The 22,288-nt window shown below is 38.8% G+C and overlaps 3 protein-coding genes across 3 annotated transcripts in view; 1 reads left to right on the top strand and 2 right to left on the bottom strand.

The window, feature by feature from the left end:
* Positions 1-22,221, bottom strand: part of LOC115210818 (transmembrane protein 187) — a 31,714-nt gene extending 9,493 nt beyond the window's left edge. Inside the window, exons 1-2 of the mRNA XM_036501972.1 lie at positions 22,073-22,221; positions 21,355-21,539 (exon numbers count right to left, since the gene is read on the bottom strand). The gene's annotated coding sequence lies outside the window, so the exon portion shown is untranslated. The remainder of the gene's footprint in view (positions 1-21,354; positions 21,540-22,072) is intronic.
* On the top strand, positions 5,587-10,334 carry LOC115210868 (zinc finger protein 85-like). Its single transcript, XM_036501974.1, has 3 exons — positions 5,587-5,672; positions 8,863-9,832; positions 10,255-10,334. The coding sequence occupies exons 2-3, from the start codon at positions 9,172-9,174 to the stop codon at positions 10,257-10,259; spliced, it is 666 nt and encodes a 221-aa protein (XP_036357867.1). The 5' UTR covers positions 5,587-5,672; positions 8,863-9,171; the 3' UTR covers positions 10,260-10,334.
* Positions 20,051-21,211, bottom strand: LOC115210971 (zinc finger protein 239-like). Its single transcript, XM_029779797.2, has one exon. The coding sequence runs from the start codon at positions 21,209-21,211 to the stop codon at positions 20,051-20,053; it is 1,161 nt and encodes a 386-aa protein (XP_029635657.1).
* Positions 22,222-22,288: the final 67 nt, after the last annotated feature.

Raw genomic sequence — 22,288 nt, 5'->3', positions numbered from 1 at the left:
GAAACAAGTTGGTTATGTCATGTAGTGAATTTCCTGGTGTATACAACATGTAAATAATAATAATAATGAAATTATTGTATACAGTGCTCAGGTGCACCACAACTTGTCAGAGTATATGCAGTAATGTACAAATGTCTGGAAAGCGAACAATGCATGAGTCAGATACATGCTTGTGTGTGTATGGAGGGGAGAAAATCAGGTGTAGTGTAGGCAAATCTCAGAAAGCATGGAAGTTTTGAAGGATGCAGTGCTCCGACAACTAACAACTGATGCCAGCAGTTTGTTCCATGCTTCAGCAACTCTCAGCGTGAAAAAATGTTTCCTGAAGTCATGGGAGCTGTGCTGTTTTCTGACTTTGTAAATATGTCCACGGGTGTTAGATGCGTGGAGTTTGAAAAGGAGTTCAGAGTTATTGTTTGTATGATGGTTGATAATTTTATGGGTGTCTGCCAAGTCAGCTGCCAGACGTCGGAGTTTCAATGTGTCCATGCCCAGCGGGTGTAAGGCGTTCAGGATATGGCAAATGCCTGGTGTTGATTAAATAAATTATTTAAACCACAATACAATGCTTTTCCATTGTTTTACTTTGATGCCGTCCACATGCCTGTTTCCTCTGCTACCTCAATGGACATCTTTTGCTACACCATTCCACTGCAGCTCTCTCTTGTGCATTTCCTTTTCTCACGTAACAATGTATTTCTGCTATGCCTATCATTGGGTAGGATAGCTTCCCATAATTACCTGATGTTGTAGAGTGAAACTGTATCCCCACTCCCAGTAAAAAGTAGTCGTAACCAGCCATTATAAATAAACCAGTAACCTACTGGGGGTCGCACAGTGCCAGACAGAAACATTCTGCTGACGACTTTGTAATATAACAATATCTGTCAGAGCAACAACCGTAATCAAAGACAGATACAACAGTAGCAAAAGACCGCTTTACAACACCTGATTAACAGATCAAGTGTCCAGCATGTACCCTACTTCACCAGGTATTTTAATCCCTTCACTTACTGTCCTCGATGAACCAGAAGCTTTCCCCTACCTTCATATATTTACCAACTTGGGAAGGCTGGTCACTCTTTGGGTCCACATAGGGTAGGCCCAGATGTTCTTATTTCTGCTTTATCCTATTTTGTTCACCCAGCCACACAAAGATATGGGGAGAGGTTGTGAGCCCCGATGACATGACCAAAATATTGCAGTTTTAGTCATCTGACCATTGTTAGATCCATTCCCATTTCCTCTTGGAGTAAATCATTCATTTCCCCCCTCCATACACACGCAAGCATCAATCTGACTCCTGCACTGTTCACTTCCCAGACATTTGTACATTACTGCATATTCTTTATACACACTTTTGACAAGTTGTGGTGCACCTACTGTATACAATAATTTCATTATTTTTTAATCCTTTCCTAACACTGAAGGTCAAAAGATAACTTTCACAGCATAAAATGACATAACATTACACCAGAAACCATTGATTTATGTTATTCTATTAAACAAGTTAAAACCCATCGTTTCTGTCATGTAATTGGTGCCATTTTATGTCAATTTAGCTCAAACCCAACATTTTTTTAAAGTGAATTCATTTGTCCATTAGTCAGGCTAGAGTTACGTCCCATTACGTGGAGGGGAGACAAGAAATAACCAGAGTCGCTTCAGTTGTCTCCTTTCCTTTGCAGGGAACAGTAAGAACTGTTAGCTGTCCCCTTTTAAATGAGGAAATCAACTTTGCTGAAAATAGACATAAACGACAAAGAATGATTTGCAAGAGATGGACGTAATATCTCCCATACATGATGTTAACAAAACATCTTTCCAAGAGTGTGTAAGGAGGAACCCTGCCCTCTCATAGATCCTAGCAAACATCAAACAAACGAATCCGATGTTACAATCGCCAGTTACACATCCCCTATCGGAATGGCTGTTAAAGGCAGCATTGACTGTTCCTTTTTTTTTCACCAAGGGGTGCAACACATAAGACTTTTTCCTCTTCATGAAGGGTTAGCCTTAAGTTATGTACGTATATATACTGTGCCATGAGCTGGAGTTGAACCGCAACCCATTTATACATAAACATACATACGTACGTGCATGTATACACATCTGGGGGAAACGAAACAACCAGAGAACAACGGTTTTGAAAAATGAGATACCAGGAAAAGGGGTCAGTTTGGGAAAATAAGCTTTTACATAAAGTGGGAATGAGATTCACGTGGTTGGGAACGGCTGAAACAGAAGGGGTTACAGGGCTCGGGACTAGTGTCTCATAATCGGGTAAAATGACACGATCTTATGCCGTAAGACAGAGATTAGTGCCATAGCATTACAAAAGGTGAAATAACGTCATTTATCCCTAAACGTAACACTATCAGTAACCACAAAAACTCTATCTCCAAACCAAACCTCTGACCCTAACCTCAGCACAAAAACCTAACAACCCATAACGAACCCTAAGCCGTAAACACTAAACCTTAACCCCGGGTCCAAACCGTCGACCCCAAACACTTACCTTACCCTAAATCATGGTCCTGTCGTCCGGGTAGTCCACCCATCCATCTAGCCATTCATTCATTCGTCCGCCCATCCATCGGACCGACCATACATTCGTCCGTCCGTCCGTCTATCCATCCAAGATGCCATACGTCTGTTTATCTGTCCATCCACCTGCCCACCCACCCGACCATCCATTCACGTCTATCAGTTCATCCTCCCCTTTGTCCTCCTCTCCCTCCACCCGTCCATCTTGCCGACCAAGCATCCATCCAGCCGTCCGCCCTACTGCCATCCAGTTCATTCATCCGATTCATTCGTCCATGCATGCATACATCCATCCATACTTACATAAGGAACTTTCTGATATGTTGTTTTTCTTTTTCACCTTTTTTCTTTGGTCTGTCGTGTCCAAAACACGTTTTTAACAATAAACAGGCGATGAATCAAAACTGATCGCTCACTCTTTTCATCCATCTTATTGTTAAATGTAAAAGCCTTATAAAAATAAAGTTATTACAACTGCCTCGCATTGATGTTTTAATCATTTCTAATTAACAAAAATGAATCTTTACCAATCAATGACGTGTATTCAGAAAAATAAAATTACTGCTGTTGTCTGTAAAGCAAAAACTTCCGGTGGTGTATATTTCGTTTGTCACTGTTATTTATGACAACCCTAACCCTAACCCTAAAACCCTAAAGCCTTAAAACCAGTACAAACGCACGAACGATGTCATAAATAACAGTGACAAACGAAAAATACACCACCGATAGTTGTTGTTGACAAACAACGGCAGTAATTTTATTCAGCTGAATACACGTCATTGATTGGTTGAAATTACCGAAATAGGACAACTTTAACGTGAAATAACTTCGAAAATATATGTTTTTCGCCAAAATGCTAAGAGTAAAAGATGTTTTATATGACACATTCTACCAGTGTCCAAAAATTGAAAGTGTTTAGTTACAAAAAATTATTTTTTATATCTGTAGGTCAAAAGCGAACAATGCATGAGTCAGATACATGCTTAATTGTAGCAAGGTCTTGATGCGAACTCGTGTAGGTTTAGCAACTAGGGTCAGGCTACGCCAGATGAAATGACTGCCGTAAATCATCTTGCAGCAATATGACCCCATATTATCGAAAGTTCTAGTTGTTTGTGTATGAATAGGGATTATAAAAGCAAAAGCGAGACGGAATCAGCGCAGAGATTTAGAGAAGGTTCCAGAGGAGAAAGACAAGCACAGGATAAGTGGGAAACCAGTTCTTCACCAGAGGTGCACATAGCTGACACGGAACAACAGGTCCGTAAGAAGACTGGTTCCTTGGCTACCACTCGACCTTGAGTTAAAGGAATCGTTGACTATGAAGAACAAAGTATTTTCCCACCGTTTATACGAAACCATTCTTATCTGTTATTAATTCAACCATGAACTCCATTTACAACTAGCAGACTACAGCCCCAGCAAGCATCTGTAGAATTGTGCAAATATTATGATGTACACATATATGAATAAATGTTTATCAAACACACTTCGGAATTGGTTTTAAAATGGGACAGCAGGTAGTTAAATTTCATGCAAATTAATCTAGATCAGTGGTTGCCAATCTTTTTCGGACTGCCGACCCCTTGGCACCCAAATCACACTTCTAGCTCTCCCACCCCAAACATCGACCTCTTTCTACTGCAAATTCAAAGCAATTGTATTTCACAAATAAAACTTAACCTAGCCAACCCATTATTTTGTTGTTTTTACAACATGAAAGTCCAGATTTACATCCCACTTGTAACTACGTTGCTTCCATATTTTAACGCGATGGATGAACATTGTGCAACGCGCCATCAGCTTCTCGACATCAGGTTGAAACCAAACGTTAATCTTCGACGAAACAAACATAAGCAAGAAACATACTTTTATTGCTTGGCGAGGGTGAGGTGGGGGGGACTAATCTAACTGTAAACTAAGTTTGATTGTCCTAAGTACATATATATATATATACACTTAGTTATCAGTTTTCCTTATCGTAACACGCACACACACACGTTCGTTCTTTTCATTTCGCAGCTCTTCATCTTGTCGTTATGGTTGTTTTTGTTCAACGTCATGTTTTTATCCTTCTAGCGAATTCTCTCGGGAATATAACCAGCTTCATCAGCAAACTTTTGGATTTTTAAAATTTATTTTTGTTCTCTGTTCTTGTTTGAAAGTAGTTTCTTTAAAAAAGGGTTTTCGGATCTATTTTTAAACACTATTTTATATAGTTGAGTGTACCATTGAAAAATATAGAGGGGCATTGTCATCCATCGTCTCCTTTTTGGCCACTCTATCATTTCCCCATTTTTTCTTCAATCCTCCCCAACCCCGGAACTTTCTACCATCCACTTTGGTAACCACTGATCTAGACCCATTCGACCAGACCAACACACTATGTCTTTGAGTTATGATCTCAGGATGAAAGTGGGAAACTGACATTCTGAAAAAGTTTTTTCTTTTCTTTTCCAGATTTGTAACCTCTGTAAACATGGCACAAGAGAACAATTGGTGTGCTTCTTTGAATATATTTGAGACAACCCAAAACGTTCGCAGTCTTACTGCAGTTGATGGCGTGTGAGAGTCACAGGAATAGCCAAGTATCCTGATAATGAATTTGATATAGTAAGACGGGACATTGAATGTCAGCGGTGCAACTATCCTCCAATGCCACTAGTTGAAAAATTTATTTCTCCTTTCCTGATAAATAATTTAAGGATCTTCATCAATAATTAACAAATAACAATGCAAATATTTTCACAACATAATTCTACCCTTAACTTAGTAATGTCACAAGTATTAACACCATTGTGAAGGAGATACTTTTTTTATGTTAACGAAATAAAGAAGACCGTGCTAATGATAATAATGATGTTGAATATAAGAGTAGAAGTGATGATAATGATGGTGATGAGAATAGTTTACGTAGAGAATGATGAAATATACATCTTTTCTAATACAACATTATGAAACATATTTCTTTTAGAACATGAAACATACAAAGTCCCACGGAATAAATTTAGTCAGTTAAAAACTACGTGATTACCTCCCCTGTTATCTGGTTCCGTTCTTTGTATGTCTTGGAAATGGAATTAAAAAGGCAATTAACAGTAATTAAAAGCATCAGGAAGAAACAGGTACGGCATTCTGTATTTTATTAACATGAAAATATAAATCAAGGTTTGTGGTAAACTCTAAAAGTCCCCATGTAGCTTCGAAATCGTCTGTTTTGACTACTTTATTATATATTTTGGGACAAGCTGGTGTTTGTGTTACGTGTCATTTTAATTGGGTCTCTTTCTTTGGAGATTAACGAAAGAATCTGTAGAAAACAAAGGATGTCTTTATACTTTCATTGTTTAGTGTTCTTTTAGATACTTCGATTTCTGTTATTCGCTGCATCTTTAATACCAAAAGAAAGACAATGACAATATTTCTTAAACCTAATTTGCCGTTTACGCGCTCTTTACTTCTCCATGTAAACTCGACTTCTGGCTCTTCGTTGCTTATTCATGCAGTAGTAAATGTGTGTTACATGTCCTGTAAGGATGGGGCGCGGCACTTGCATATAATGTCTGTGTGCGAGTGATTCATTTTTGTATTTTTTACGCTTGTCTAGAATAAGACAGCTCTTGCGCTCTGTGGATATTTGAATTGGCGTGTGTCTATTCCATATGTACATTTGACTGTGCTTCTGTGTGTGTGGTGATTGACTACACACACACACACACATATATACCCACATGTAAACACACGTATATATCTGGTTATGGCTGGCCATGAAGTTGCCATTGGATTTACGTCTATTATTGCTTTGGCAACTCCTTAGACGTATAGGTGCAAGCATGGCTGTGTGGTTTGCTTCCCAACCACATTGTTTTCAATTCATTTCTATTGCTCGGCACTGGGTCAGTGTCTTCAACTAATGCCCCGTACCGACCAGACCAAAACTTAAGTTGGTTTGATCATCATCATCATCATCATTGTTCGACCGTGGTCGAGACAATGGAATTTACTATGTTACGCCAGACTTCACGGTCCATCATAGCATTACGGAGGTCCTGTTGCTGGGTGCCTGTATCCCTGGAGATTACATCAGGGTAGGAGAGTGTGCGCCCTCTGGTATCGTGAGCAGATGACTTCCAGAGGAGAAGAGTAGAAATTACCTCGTTTTCAGCTCTACAACAATGTCCAGCAAACTGGACTCTTCTACCTTTCACAAGAGATGATACAGGTGGTAATTTCCCATATATTTGTACTTTGGTTGGATGATGCTTTCACGAGAGATTTTGAGCTCTCATAAGGAGGCGAGTGTAAGTTCCATCCAACCGCCTCTCAAGCTTCTTTGATAACGTCCAGGTTTCTGAGCCATATAGTAGAATTGGCTTGACTGTGGCTTTGAAGATTTTAAGTTTGAAATTTCTACTTAGATTTGATGACCAGATCTTATGCATATCATCACAGGCTGACCAGGCCATACCCTTTCTAGTTAGAAAATCTTTTTCAGATGATGATATGTATGACCCAAGATATTTGTAATCAGAAACCATATTTAATGGTTTGATAGACAGAAACTGAAAGATGTGTGTTTATGTATATGATATGATGTATGATACGATATGTAATGGAGATGTACTTGCATAGCAAGTGTCTTGAGTTGAGATTGTGTGCTGAAAGTAAAGCAATTGTTCCGTGGTAGACGTAGCCATTCAGAAACACTCGAAGACGGTCAACTTAACTTTTATTTATTTGTGATATGGTGTCAAAATTTTCATCGTTTGAAATTGCAACCTGACAAAAAGTTTGGCCGCATCTTAGAGATGCAACAAAATTGTTTGGATCATGTTTTGAAAACAGTACTTAGAATAAGAACTGGATGGAGAAAGTTCAGTGCTGTTACCACTGCAAGTAATAAATGGTCCCTTTCTCAGAGTGAACAGGAAATTGCACAAATGTGTTTGTGTACAAACAGTGATGCTACATGGTTGTAAAATGCAAGCCATGAATGTAGGGGATATGCAAGGGAATGAAGCTTGCATGTTCCACTGGATGTGCAGCGTCAGTGTGCATGTATGGCAAAGTGCAAATGTGTTGTGAGGCATCAGGTGTAGTGTGCAAGAAAGGACACTACACTGGTATGGTCATGTGATGCGTATGGATGAGGACAGGTGTGTAAGGAAGTGCCAATCAGCACATATGATGGGACCTGTGGAAAAGACCCAGAAAGGCACGGGGACAAAGTAGTGAAGACCTACCTCAAGTCATTGTGCTTCTTAGAGATGACAAAGGACCGAAATAACTAGTGATTTGCTGTGCTCAGTAAGACCAACACACCTCAACAAAAGTGAGGTCCTAAAAGCATATCATTTTTGTCCCCTGCATTCAAGCTGTTCCCATCTTTCCATAACACCTTTAACTACAGCATTATCTCAACTGTTGTGTTGATATTTATATAAGAGCAGAGCTGCACATAATTTCATCCCCAACACTTTCGTGCTCCCAGTTTCCCCTCTCCCTGGAGCCACCTCCCCATATCACCCACTTCACATTCTCAATATCATCCCATGTCACTATTGAACACCATCTCATATCAACCAACCCTCATCCACCCTTGTCTATATACACTCCTATATACACTCTTGTCTATATACACTCTACCCTTGCCATTGAGCACCTCTTCCTCTTCCCCACTCTTCACATCATTTCCCTTTCTCTCGTCTGTACTCCATGAAGTATTGAAGGCTGATCTCAAGATGCTGAACCTTATAAAGGAGATGAACTTAAGGAACTGTGAAGAGGGAGAGATAGGGATACATAAGGGTCTACAGTAGGTGGGTTATGAGGGTGGATGTGTGAGGGTATTGAGAATGATAGCAGGTAATAGTGGTGTTTAGGATGGAGTGTAGCAAAGGGAGAAAAGAGCAGTGACTGAAGCTACAGAAAGGAGGTGATGGTTGAAATGGGGTGGGTAGGGATGATAAGGAATGGAAGTAATTTGGTGGGGTGGGGTACTGTTTGGGAGGGTATGGGATATATGTGCGACATTGCCCATAGGGGAGTACAGCAGTTGTATGGTACCAAAGATGAAAAACATTTCTGGAAAGAGAATGTTATTGTCCACTGTTCTATGAAATATGTTACACAATCTGAAGATGTAATTTGTACATAAGGAGGCTTCACACGGAGTTTGTCTGATGTAATTTAAGTTAAATGTTTCAGGTGAAAGTTAATATCTACAATTTATCAATAGGGAAATGTACTAAAATTGTCTTTGTTGACTCCCTACGTTTTCAATGTCTTCTCAACCATCTTTTTATATTATTTCAGACTATCAGACACTGTTGGCAGTAAAGACTGAAGATGTTCTACAGAAGCGATATAATCCTGTTTATGTAAATCCGTAAAAGAATTCTTGTGTTACATTTCCTCTGAATTGAGATTAACAGAATAATTTCTCTACTCCATTATCTGGGGTGTTTACAAGATGACTTTGCATTCCAGTTAAACTCGGACACATTTACAATGGTTTGCAACATCTTTAGATTTTAAAAAAAGGCCATAGTTGATGGAACTTTAGCAGTAGAAATATTTACTTGGAATAAAATAGAAAGGCAAAAACAAAAAAAGGTTTGTATAATGGTGAGAGAAGAAAAATTATGGGAAATGAATTTTGTGAAAACCAAGTTAAATGAGAAGACAGAGTCTGAAATGATTGGTTTTTCTAATGAGATGCAGAAAGAGAAAAAGGAAACCTCATATCACTGTGATATCTGCAAGGAATCATTCTCTGAAAAAGGTAACTTAATTACTCACAAACGTATTCATATAAGAGAGAAGGCCTATCACTGTGATATCTGTGGTAAATCAATCTCACGGAATGGTAACTTAACTCTACATAAACGTATTCACACAGGAGAAAAACCATATCACTGTGATATCTGTGGCAAATATTTCTCTGAAGGAAGGTTCTTAACTTCACACAAACGCATTCACACGGGAGAGAAGCCATACCACTGCGATATCTGTGGTAAATCATTCTCGCAGTTAAGTGTACTAAAAACTCACAAACGTATTCACACAGGAGAGAAACCATATCACTGTGATATCTGTGGTAAATCATTTTCTTCAAGAAGCAACCTAGCTACTCACAAAGGCATTCATACAGGGGAGATGCCCCATCATTGTGCTGTCTGTGGAAAATCCTTTGCTACAAGAGGCCAATTAACGACTCACAAATATATTCATACAGGGGAGAAGCCATATCAATGTGATATCTGTGGTAAATCATTTTCTCAAAGTGGTAATCTAAATAACCATAGACATATTCATACAAGAGAAAAACCATATCACTGTGATATCTGTGGTAAATCATTCACTGTTGGAAGTACCTTAGCCACTCATAAATATATTCATACAGGAGAGAAACCATATCACTGTGATATCTGTGGCAAGTCCTTCTCTCAGAGTTGTAACCTAACTTCTCACCGACATATTCATACAGGAGTGAAACCATATAATTGTGACATCTGTGGCAAATCATTCTCTCAGAGTTGTAACTTAAACACTCACAAACATATTCACACTGGAGAGAAGCCATATCACTGTGATATCTGTGGTAAATCGTTTTCTCGAAATGATTACCTAACTGCTCATAAATACATTCATACAGGAGAGAAACCATATCACTGTGATATCTGCGGTAAATCGTTTTCTGCCAAGAGTAATTTAACTACTCACAAGCGCATTCATACAGGTGACAAACCATATCACTGTGATGTCTGTGGTAATTCGTTCTCCCATGGAAATACCTTAAACACCCACAAACGTATTCATGCACGGGACCGACTATACAACTGATATCTCTGCTAAATCACTCTCTCAGAAACATCTTAAAACTCCATATGTTTGTATCTACACAAATGCATAACTGTATAAGAAAATATTTTATATCACCACAAATATATTCACAGAGGAAAGAAAATATAAAGAGTCTGATAACCACCTGAGAAACTGTATTCTTTATAGTGATAACTATGTCCACATTTGTGAGATTATCTTTTACTGTGATAGTTTTAATAAATACATTTATTCTGAATTCTCTTTGTCCATCTTGCATGTTTCCATAAGATAGAAAAGATACTCTTGATCTATTCGACATTCTGGGTAAATAGCAAGGAAATGTATTCTCATAAATCAGAAATAACATGAGTGTACAGTTATTATGATTCATTTAAATACAAAACCCTGAAAAGAAATTATTCCATCATATCATATAATAGGTTATGTGTATGTTATATCATATATAGTTTACAGTTCTGTTAAGATAAGAATAACATGAAAAAGTGCTCCATGCATTGAGAGATATCGTTTAATGTACACAGTATAAAGATACGAGCTACTAATTGTATCTCCAAGCAATCTTCAGGCTCTGAGCACAGAGTTTGTTCAATTTACAAATCAGGATGTCGTTACAAAAGAAAAGAGAAAAAAACAAATTAGATGCAAAAAGTTTAAGGATGGAAAAAGAAAAGAAAATTAGAGTTATGTCCCCTTTGACTGTAAAGCCATAAGCTATTTTCAGAATAATTCAACAGAGGGGTCCAAAGTCTGTGAGACAGCAACTTAGTTTGGAGAGGGCAGTGTTCTCCATTCACCTAAAGAGAAGTTTGTCTGTATGTTTACATTTGCTATAAATTTCAGATCAGGAACTCTTAGATCTAAAAGGAATATGTGATCTTTCAGCTATGCATAAGTTGCAATTCTAAGATCCATTAACATATGGCAAGGATTTCTCTATGATTCTATGTGGTGTGCAGATGGTCTTCAAACCTCATACATGGCTGGCACATTGACAAAAGTAAAGCTGATAAGTTGGTTTTTTTCTTTTGTTGATGTCTCTATTAGCATCAGATAATCTTCACAAGATTTTTAGCAAGTGCATTTTTGAAGTTCTCAAATATCATTGTCTAAACATTTATCAAAGCAAATTTGATATTTTTCTTATGCAAAATCATAAATGGTTTGAACATTTCAGATTATTTGGGTAAATATCAGCCATAGAAGTTTACCAATCCCCAAAAATGATACCATTTCTATTTTGTTAGAGGAAGGAAAATCATCTGATGTGATTTTCTGGACCATATTTTGATTTGAATGCTTTCCTTTGAAATGGAAGGTTCATCATCATTGTTTAACATCTGCTTTCCATGCTGGCATGGGTTGGATGGTTTGACTGAGGGTTGGCAAGCCAGTAGGCTGCACCAGGCTCCAATCTTGATTTGGCAGAGTTTCTACAGCCGGATGCCCTTCCTAATACCAACCACTCTGAGGTGTAGTGGATGTTCTCTATCTGCCATCAACATGGTAGCCAGTCAGGCGGCACTGGCAACGACCACGCTCGAATGGTGCTTTGGCACAGGACCAGTCGGCTGGCACTGGCACCGACCATGTTCGAATGGTGCTTTTTATGTGCTATCAAAGTATTTTGTTGCAGGTAAAAATTCCTTTGTCTGAATTGTTACACCTCAGTAATTACACGTGAAAACAGGTGTAATTCCTTCACTTATTAGCAAGGATAGAATTTTATAAATTTTGATCTTCGTGGTACTTAAAAAACCATTATCATTAATACCATGTTCATTTGTGAGGACAGTTAATAGCTTACTTTATTGTTGAAGTTGCTTTGCTTTTGCACACTGATAATGGCACTTGCACTTCTGGTGCCAAAAGCCATTCTTGTCTGTCTTAACAAATGAACATGGTATTAATGGTAATGGTTTCTTAAGTATCACGAATATCAAAATTTATAAAATTCTATCCTTACTAATAAGGGAAGGATAGATTATTTAGGGTGGATATAGATCTGAAGAAATTTAGCGGCAGAAACAAATCCTTTCTGGGTTTTGTACAGCAGCAGTAGGCTAAGTTTGTTTGTCTTTTTCATAAGGTGCAGTCATGGTTGGGTGGTAAGAAATTGTTTCTTGACCACATGGTTCCTGGTTCAGTCCCACTATATGATACCTTAGGCAAGTGTCTACTATATCTTTGAGCTGACCAAAGCCTTGCGAGTGGATTTGATAGACGGAAACTGAAAGAAGCTTGTCGTGCACCTGTGTTTGTCCCCCCCCCCACACACTGCTTGACAACTGGTGTTGGTTTGTTTCCATCCCTATTGTTTAAAAGTTCAGCAAAAGAGGCAGATACAGAAAATATCAGACTTAAAAAAGTACTGGGATTTATTCACTCGACGAAAAATTCTTCAAGCTGTTGCTCCAGCATGGCTGCAGTTTAATGACTGAAACAAGTAAACAATAAAAGATAACTATTAATTAAATAGTTTACAGGATTTAAAACGTGATGGATGTGTTTTTTTTTCCAGTTTAATTCTGGTCTTACTTTCTTGTAGTACTTTGGTATGTTTGGTGTCAGGCAAAGTTGTGCTGTTAGTATTTAATACTTCAGTTCCAGCAAGACTGGATTTTATCCCAATTCACCACCACCCCCAGTGTAATTTTCTACTGAGTGTCTGTTTTTATAATGTCTTAAATAAAACCCAAATCTGGAACCATTAACCTTTAAAATGGAAAGGGTGCAAACAACTTTTGAGAAATTTAGCTTGACCAATAATTTTTGAAAATTTCCTTGAAATTTAGCTAACCTAACTGTCAGTATCCAACTACATATCCAAACTGACATTTAACTTAAACTTGAAATGCTTCTGTTTTCTTTTTCCTCTCTTGACCTCTGGTGTAAACACCTTTGTTTCAGTATCCGAGTTTATGCCATCATCCATTTGTTCAACTTATTTTAAACTTTTCTTTTCAAAGATATAAATCGATTTAAAGTGGTTTGGACAAAATTTGTATATCTTTACAAATGCAGGCCATTTTCCTTAAACACATACTCAAAACCCACAAAGTTTGCATTCAGAAATTTTCTTTGTTTTGCCTGGGTGACACCAACTCTAGTAAAACATAACATTTTCTACTGTATGAAGTTGATGTCTACATCCCATGATATGTTTCCTAAATAAAGTTGTTCCAATATTCTTAACTATGATTTGAGAAAATCAGAATCCTATTATCCATCTTATTTTTGACCCTTAATCAGACCATTGGTGAATGGTGGGGATAATTCTGTGTATAAAAGGATCAGACAAAAAAAAAACTATCATCGTTTCTGGAATTATGTCTTGTACCTCTACCTTCATCCGCTGCATCCATCTGGTGTGACATTTTGACTGGACATGAAATACAATTTGTCTTACCTCAGCATCGGGATTGTTTTGTTTTTTTTCGTTCAAAATTCTTTATCACATTCTGGAATATGCACTTCACAGAAGTTGTCTGGATTGATATCAACAAAAATGTCTGGAATTGGGCCAGCAATGAGTACAGCAATAAATTTAGAGTGAAGGTAGAAATTCATGAGTGATCAGTACTCAGTCCCTTTCTGTTTATCATAGTCCAAAAGACTATAACAGGGGAGTTTAAGGGCCAAATGCCTGTGGGAACTCCTAATTGCTGGTAACCCCATTAATATAGCTGAATCTGTAGTAGTATTCTGGAAATTCCAGGTGTGGAATGAAAAGGTTTCATAGTTAATCTACCAAGACTAAAGTATTGGTAGGTAAGTAAACTGACAGGACCTTGCTTGCTATGTAGATATTCTATGCTGTGTCCCCAGTGCAAACTCCAAAAATAAGAGATGCAGTGGAATCATGGGAAGATAAACACAGAAAGCAGATTTTATAAGTGGCAGATGCATAGGAGCAAGAAACCCTAAGACTATACAAAGATCTCTGGTAGTTGATTGCTTCTGTTACTTAGGTGACCTGACAAGCAGTAAATGAGGATGTTGTGAAGGTGTAGTGACTAAGAGTGATAACAAGCTGGAGAAAGTTTAGAGAACTACCACCTCTGTTGCTAACGAAAAGCTCTCTCTCTTAAAGTGAAAGCAGACTGTATGAGGCTTGTGTACAAACTGTATCATGGTAGTGAGGTGTGGGACCTTGACTGTAGAAAACCTGCAAAGACTAGAAGGAAATGGAGTCAGTAAGTGCAATGTCAGTGTCATTATGAATGACGGAGGAAATGTTTTAAAAGAAAAGCTGACCATAAAAGGAATCGTTTGTAGTGTGCAAGAGAGAAGACTGCAGTGGTCATGTGATACACGTGAATGTCTAGGGTGGGTAAAATTCCCGAGATCCAAGGACGAGTTCTCTCCAGCAGTCCTTGTCCCTCATCATCACTGCCATGTCCTGAGTCTCCCAGAGACCAGTGTCTGTCCTTACAGCATCAACATATGTCATCCTTGGTCTCCCTTTTTTAGTGCGTCCATGTAGGGGCTCCCACAGGAACACTGAGTGCAGTGTCAACTCTGAATGATGGTGAGCATGTCCAGCTAACCTCAGTCTCCTCCGTGTTATTTTTTAGCCAACTTTTGGGAGGCTCTCGTAACAGCTCTGAGTTCTTCATCCTCAGTGTATACTGATTAATGTTCAGAGCCATCCTCAGCATTCTCATGTAGCATTCATGTGTAGAATGCCGAGAATACACATGAACGAGGACAACCGTATAAAGGTAGTTCTGATCCCTTATTGTGGGTGGAACCTGTGGAAGAAGGAAATCCAGGAAGACATAAGATGAGTAGTGAAGACTGATCTCAAGATGTTGAGCCTCATGGAGGAGATGACAAAAGACTAAGATGATTGGTATACATGCAGTGCTTTAAATGATGCATCCACCTGTGCGCGCAAAAAACTGATGATGGAAACAGTGACAGTGATGGAGGTTGGAAGTATAAAATCTTTGCAAATGCCTGAGTCGCTTGCTCAATAAATCCTCGTTAAGGCTACATCTGCTGCTTTCACTCCATCACTAACTCTTCTATCAGCTGAATTATTCTGCTACCATAATTAATGAGAGCAGAACCCATTACTACATGTGTCATGCACAACTAGCATTCCCCACTGACCTCTATCTCTTACCTATTTCTTTACTACCCACGAGGGGCTACATACATAGAGGACAAACGGATTAAGTCGATTATATAGACCCCAGTGCGTAACTGGTACTTAATTTATCGACCCTGAAAGGATGAAAGGCAAAGTCGACCTCGGCGGAATTTGAACTCAGAACATAACGGCAGACGAAATACGGCTACACATTTTGCCCTCCATCTCTTACCATCAACACCTCCACTTATATTTGCTATCAACCGCCTTCACCTTTATCCATTATGTACATTTACAAACTTTGCCCATCCTTCATGATTCCTCTCTCACCCACGCTCTTGTACTAATCTTCTAAGACATTACCTCAAGATTACACCCTGGCCCTTCATCACCATTATCTTTATCTCTCTTCCACAAACTGCTCCACCCGCAAATAAAACATGATGTGAGGGTACCACCGAATCTCTTTGTTCTCAATGCACCCCACAGTCCTTCACTACTCTCTCCCTTCTATTATTCCTTTTCCAAACACTGTTAGTCTCTCCGCACTCACCCACTCACAAGAAATCAGTTTCTTCCATCAAACTTTAATACCTCACTAAAACTCAGCCCCTTTCCGCCTAAGGCAACCTCACAAAGGGTGGTACCATGATAAAATGCACCTAGTGCACCATAAAGTGGTTGGCAAACCACTTTACACTGTACTGGATGCATTTTGCTATGCAAAAGAGAATTGAAAGAATTCTTTGGTCTTGCTAAGGGTGCACCAGCCTATTTGATTCTGGTTCCAGGAAAGGAATGGCCACAATAATCTGTGAAGTGGTTGGTGAATCAAGTAAAAAAAAAAGCAGGGTTGAGAGGATTCTTTAACCTTTTTGGGGGACATGACAATCTCTATAGTGCTGGGACCACAAAAGCAAAAAAAAAAAAAGGGACACAGGACACTCACTAAAGTGGCTGGTGTTGGGAAGGGCATCCAGCCATAGAAACCATGGCAAACCTGAGATATTGGAGCAAAATGTATTGCTCAGACCTATTGCATCCTGTCAAAACTGTCCAACCTGGGTCAGTATGGGAATCCCCATTGAGAATGCATGATGATGATGATATATAAAGGATACATAATAAGGCGGCGAGCTGGCAGAATTGTTAGCACGTCGGGCGAAATGCTTAGCGGTATTTCGGCTGCCGTTACGTTGTGAGTTCAAATTCCGCTGGGGTCGACTTTGCCTTTCATCCTTTCGGGGTCGATAAATTAAGTACCAGTTATGCACTAGGGTCGATGTAATCGACTTAATACCTATGTCTGTCCATGTTTGTCCCCTCTATGTTTAGCCCCTTGTGGGTAATAAAGAAATAGATATATAAAGGATACAATACGAGTAACCAGAACTATCACCAGCATTTAACATCTGTTTTCATTGCTGGCATGGGTTGGACGGTTTGCCAGGAGCTGGCAAGCTGCACCAGGCTCCATTTGTCTGCTCTGGCATGGTTTCTATGGCTGGATGCCTTTCCTAACACCAACCACTTTACAGTGTACTGGGTGTTTTTTAAGTGGTACCAGCACTAGTGCTTCATACATGGAGTTTGTCATCTTTATTTTGGGGGAGGGGGCCAGTCAATTAGATTGACCCCAGTACATAACTGATACTTAATTTATCAACCCTGAAAGGATAAAAGGCAAAGTCGACCTCAGCGGAATTTGAACTCAGAACGTAAAGACAGACGAAATACCTATTTCTTTACTACCCACAAGGGGCTAAACACAGAGAGGACAAACAAGGACAGACAAAGGGATTAAGTCGATTACATCGACCCCAGTGCGTAACTGGTACTTAATTTATCGACCCCGAAAAGATGAAAGGCAAAGTTGACCTCGGCGGAATTTGAACTCAGAATGTAACGGCAGACAAAATACGGCTACGCATTTCACCCAGTGTGCTAACATTTCGGCCAGCTCGCTGCCTTTATGGCAAAATACCGCTAATCATTTTGTCCAGCGTGCTAACGATTCTGCAAGCTCACTGAAACCTAACAAGTGGAATGCGTTAACTGACTCAGGTGTATCAAGATGTGTGTCACTATCTTTTGGTTTGAGGAAGTTATGCACAGAAACATTATTGTTGTTGTTTAACGTCTGTTTTTCCATGCTGGCATGGGTTGGACGGCTTGACTGAGGGTTGGCGAGCCAGAAGGTTACACCAGGCCCCAATCTGATCTGGCAGTGTTTCTACAGCTAGATGCCCTTCCTAACACCAACCACTTCGAGAGTGTAGTGGGTACTTTTACATGCCACTGGCACAAGGGCCAGTCAGGCAGTACTGGCATTGGCCATGCTCAAATGGTGCTTTTTACGTACCACCTGCACAGGAGTCAGCCCGGCAGCACTGGCAATGACCACACTCAAATGGTGCTTTTTATGTGCCACAGGCATGGGAGCCAGTCAGTGGCCCTGGCAACGGTCATGCTTGAATGGTGCTTTTAATGTTCAACTGGCAAGGGTGCCAATTAGGTGGTACTGTTATTGGCCACAACAACGATTATTAAACAATATTACTATTGTTTTGAGTGGTAAATTTCAATGTCCACAAAATATCATTAGTGAATAATAATTGCAAGATTTTATGTAAAAATTTATAACATTTTAATTTACATAAATACATTTTATCAGAAATTGTGGTGATATGATTTTACATAAATTTCTCAATAATTTCTTTTATTCATAAGAAATGTTTTAAACTCATCATCTTGTGATTTTCCTTCTGTCATAAGCTGACAGAACCATTAGGGTACCAGGCAGAATTCTTAGTGGTATTTTGTCTGTCTTTATGTTCTGAGTTCAAATTCTGCTGAGGTTGACTTTACCTTTCATCCTTTTGGGGTCAATAAAACAGGTACCAGTTGAACACTGGGGTTAATGTAATCAAATTATCCTCTCCCCCAAACTTCCTGGCCTGGTGCCAAAATTTGAAATCAATATTTTCCTTCTGTATATTCAGGGTGCAGTGAATAAATTGTTGTCTAAATTACACAAAAATGGAAATAACACTGACATCTCATTTTGACAGATATATTTACCAAAATTACATAAAAATATCTTGAAATTCTAAAGAGTAAATTTATTCAATAAAATCGCCATTGGCATCAACCACAGCTTCCAGAGGACTTCAGAATCTTCTGCACCTATTCTGGACGGTCTCCTTGTTTAAGTTGGTGAATGCTGCTATAATCCTTGCCTTCAGTTCATCTTTGGTGTTACAAGGAGTTTTGTTGGTCAAAAGCTCAACTGTACCTCATACATAATAACCAAGGGGGTTGGAGTCTGGGGAGTTAAGTGGCCAGATGTTAGGGGTGATGTGGTTGCAGAAATTGTCCGACAGCTATACCTGGGTTCTCCTGCTTGTGTGGCATGGTACAGAGTCCTGTTGCCAGACATAGGGTCTCCCAGCAGCGACCCTTTTGACCCAGGGCAGCACTACCTCCTCCAGGCACTTGATGTAGGCCTCTGTTGAGTCTAAAGCTGTGTGGGAAGATGAATGGAGGCATAATGTTGTCATCACTAACGATCACACCAAACACCATGATGTTGACTGGATGTTTGATTTTTATCACTCTCGGTACATGTCCTCAGACTGACACCCAAACACTCTGAAATGTTCGTATTAGAGCTTCCAGCATGAATGCCAAGCAGTACAGCATGTCGTCTCCAAATTTCTGGCAGAGTGAATTATGTCATGGTGCTGTTTTTCTCACAGATGGTGCCCAACTGACCCTACTATACTGTCTAGCCAATAAAATCAAAAACAAATAATGGGCAAATACGAAATTAAAAATATAAAATGGCAACAATTTACACATTACACCCTGTGTATCGTATGTTTAACATCATGGCTTTTAAAAGAGAATCACTTTCCACAAGTTTCGCATCTGAAAGGTTTTACTCTTGTGATTAATCATGCCTTGATTAATGAGATTATGATTTGGGTAAGAAACTTCCATGACAAATAACAGTGAATAAAATCTTCCTTTATGGTGTATTTATTGATAACAAAATTACAACTCAGAGAATAATGTCTAATATATTTCACAAGACTTCATTCTGTCGCAAATTACAAATGTAAATTTACTTCAAATTGAATAATTCTTTACATTTGACATTGACTTAAGTGTATTGTTAAATATTTCAGTGAAAGGGTTTCTCTTCAACAACGGCCCATTCAGACACAACTCCAAATAAGAATTCACACAGAAAGACTTCCAACACATTTCACTTTGATGTTCCCCCAATGTATACTTTTCTTTGAAAAAGACAAATTTCGCATGTTTCATAATTAATAGGCTTCCCTGCTGTATGCGTTCATTTGTGTCTTTTTAAAAGACTCTTACTGATAAATAATTCCCCACATATTTGGCTCCTGGCTTCACCAGCATCAGTCAAACCATCCAACCTATGCCAGCACGGGAAATGGATGCATGATGATGATGATGATCTCACGATGTTTACTTAATGGCAGATGGTAAGTTTTGTTTGCAAGATCTTTTTGTCACTTTTCCCAGTTAAAAGGACGTCCCTTCACAGTGCATTTGTTTGTGCAGCTTAAAATGACTGTTGTAGACGAATTCCTTCCCACACATCTCACAGTGATACGGCTTCTCCCCAGTATGGATTCTCTTGTGAACTATAAGATTGGAATTATCAGAGAATGCCTTTCCACAGATCTCACAACGGTAAGGTCTTTCTCCCGTATGGATTCTTCGATGTTTTGTCAAGAGGCTTTTGGTAATAAAGGCTTTGGCACACGTTTCACATTGGAATGGTTTCTCTCCACTATGAATACTTTTGTGAACTACAAGACTAGAATTATCAGAGAATGGTTTGCCACAGATTCCACAATGGTAAGGTTTCTCTCCTGTGTGACTCCGTTTGTGGACTTTCAGCTTGGAATTTTCAATGAAACATTTCCCACATATATCACAGTGATAAGGCTTTTCTCCAGTATGGCTACGCTTGTGGACAGTCAGCTTGGAATTCTCAACAAAAGACTTGCCACAAATTTCACAATGGTACGGCTTCTCTCCAGTATGAATTCGTTTATGAACAACAAGATGAGAGTTGTTAATGAACGACTTACCGCACACCTCACAGTGATACTGTTTCTCTCCCGTGTGAATGACCGTGTGTTTCGTTAAGAGGCTATTCGAGACGAAAAGCTTGCCACAGATTTCACAATGGAACGGTTTCTCTCCCGTATGCAATCTTTTATGAACTACAAGACTAGCATTAACAGAGAAAGACTTCCCACAAATATCACAACGGTAAGGTCTTTCTCCTGTATGACTACGAATGTGGATCACCAGGTTCGAATTCTGAGTGAACGATTTTCTACAGATCTCACACTGAAACTGTTTCTCCCCACTGTGGATTTTTTTGTGTTTTGTTAAATTACCGTTTGAGACAAAAGATTCTCCACATAATTCGCAATGGAACGGTTTTCTCCTCTTGTGTATTTCTTTATGGATCAACGCTTCGTCTTCCGAAGAAAATGTTTTCCTACAAATCTCGCACTGATATTCATGAATATTTCTCTGTAATGATTTTTCTTCAGTAAATGTTCCACTACATAAAAATTGTTCCTCGCCGCTGTCTGTGTGTCTTATTGAAATTATTTCATTAGCAAAAGTTGTGTTAGAAGAGTCCAAGTAATTAACATCTTCCATTTTAATTATTGAGGAATTCTTAAAAACTGACAATTGACTGTGATTATGATGTCAGAGCTCATATCTTTGTCTTGGATATCAAGGCAGTTTGTTAATAAGCGTGGAAAATGTGCAATATAGATATATATATATTTTTTACTTACTACCAGTATGTTTGTTGCTGATCGAGTCTTCTCTCTGTGGCTCACATATCGTTTGGATAAAAACACTTCTATTTCTACATTAAGAATTGTGGGTGGGATTAATGTTTGCCGTCCATAAGGTAACTAGTTCTGATGGAATGGGTGTGTTTTGGACAATACGGGTAATAACGGAACACTGAATACAACTGTAAAAGAAGAAAAGATATGAAATTATAAGATCAATATCGAAGACAGGTACACGGATATTGAGGATAAGGGGTCGAATAAGTGATATGTGTAGATATACTCATCTATGTACATATATGTGTGTATTTGTATATATTCATTATGTGTGCATACATCTATTCATGTGTGTACTTGAGTGTGTATATGTTCATGTATATATGTGGGCATATGTATATTTTCATATGCGTAAATATATGTCTGTATATATTCGTGTGTGCACATAGATGTGTTGTTTCCGTGTGTGTGTGTGAGTGACCATCATCAACCAGAATAGTTTAACATAATAGAAAAGTGTATAATGTAACGGATGTATAAATATTTCGTGGTGTAAATAGTGAAGTCCGTCTGAAAAGTGAAGAATGGTGAGCAAAGTTATTCGCAACAGATCGCTTTTCCTACAAAAACCGATTCCGTTTTGTTCTGTAAAATGAGAAACGATTCAGGATGATTGCATAATTGGAATATTTAAGCATCAGATTGATGGGGCACCGACCTTCAACACATGCAGGTCGCCCCATGTTAGCCACACACATTAATGTTCACCTTCATAATGAGATAATTTACTCCACATGAGATAATTAGATTAATTACGGTTTAATTACTAAGAAGACAATGTTGTTGATAATATTGCTCCGCTCGTCAATGACACCGGTGATCTTAGTGAAAAGTTCCTGCTGTATTATACGACCGGGGACTTAAGGTACCGCCT

The sequence above is a fragment of the Octopus sinensis genome, linkage group LG4 (genome assembly GCF_006345805.1).
Source record: "Octopus sinensis linkage group LG4, ASM634580v1, whole genome shotgun sequence".
NCBI lineage: Eukaryota > Metazoa > Mollusca > Cephalopoda > Octopoda > Octopodidae > Octopus > Octopus sinensis.
This window is presented reverse-complemented; position numbering and strand designations above follow the sequence as displayed.

Bases quoted from the DNA above. Each gene is read 5' to 3' on its own strand.
- LOC115210868 (XM_036501974.1), top strand. From the start codon at position 9,172: ATGGTGAGAGAAGAAAAATTATGGGAAATGAATTTTGTGAAAACCAAG.
- LOC115210971 (XM_029779797.2), bottom strand. From the start codon at position 21,211: ATGGAAGATGTTAATTACTTGGACTCTTCTAACACAACTTTTGCTAAT.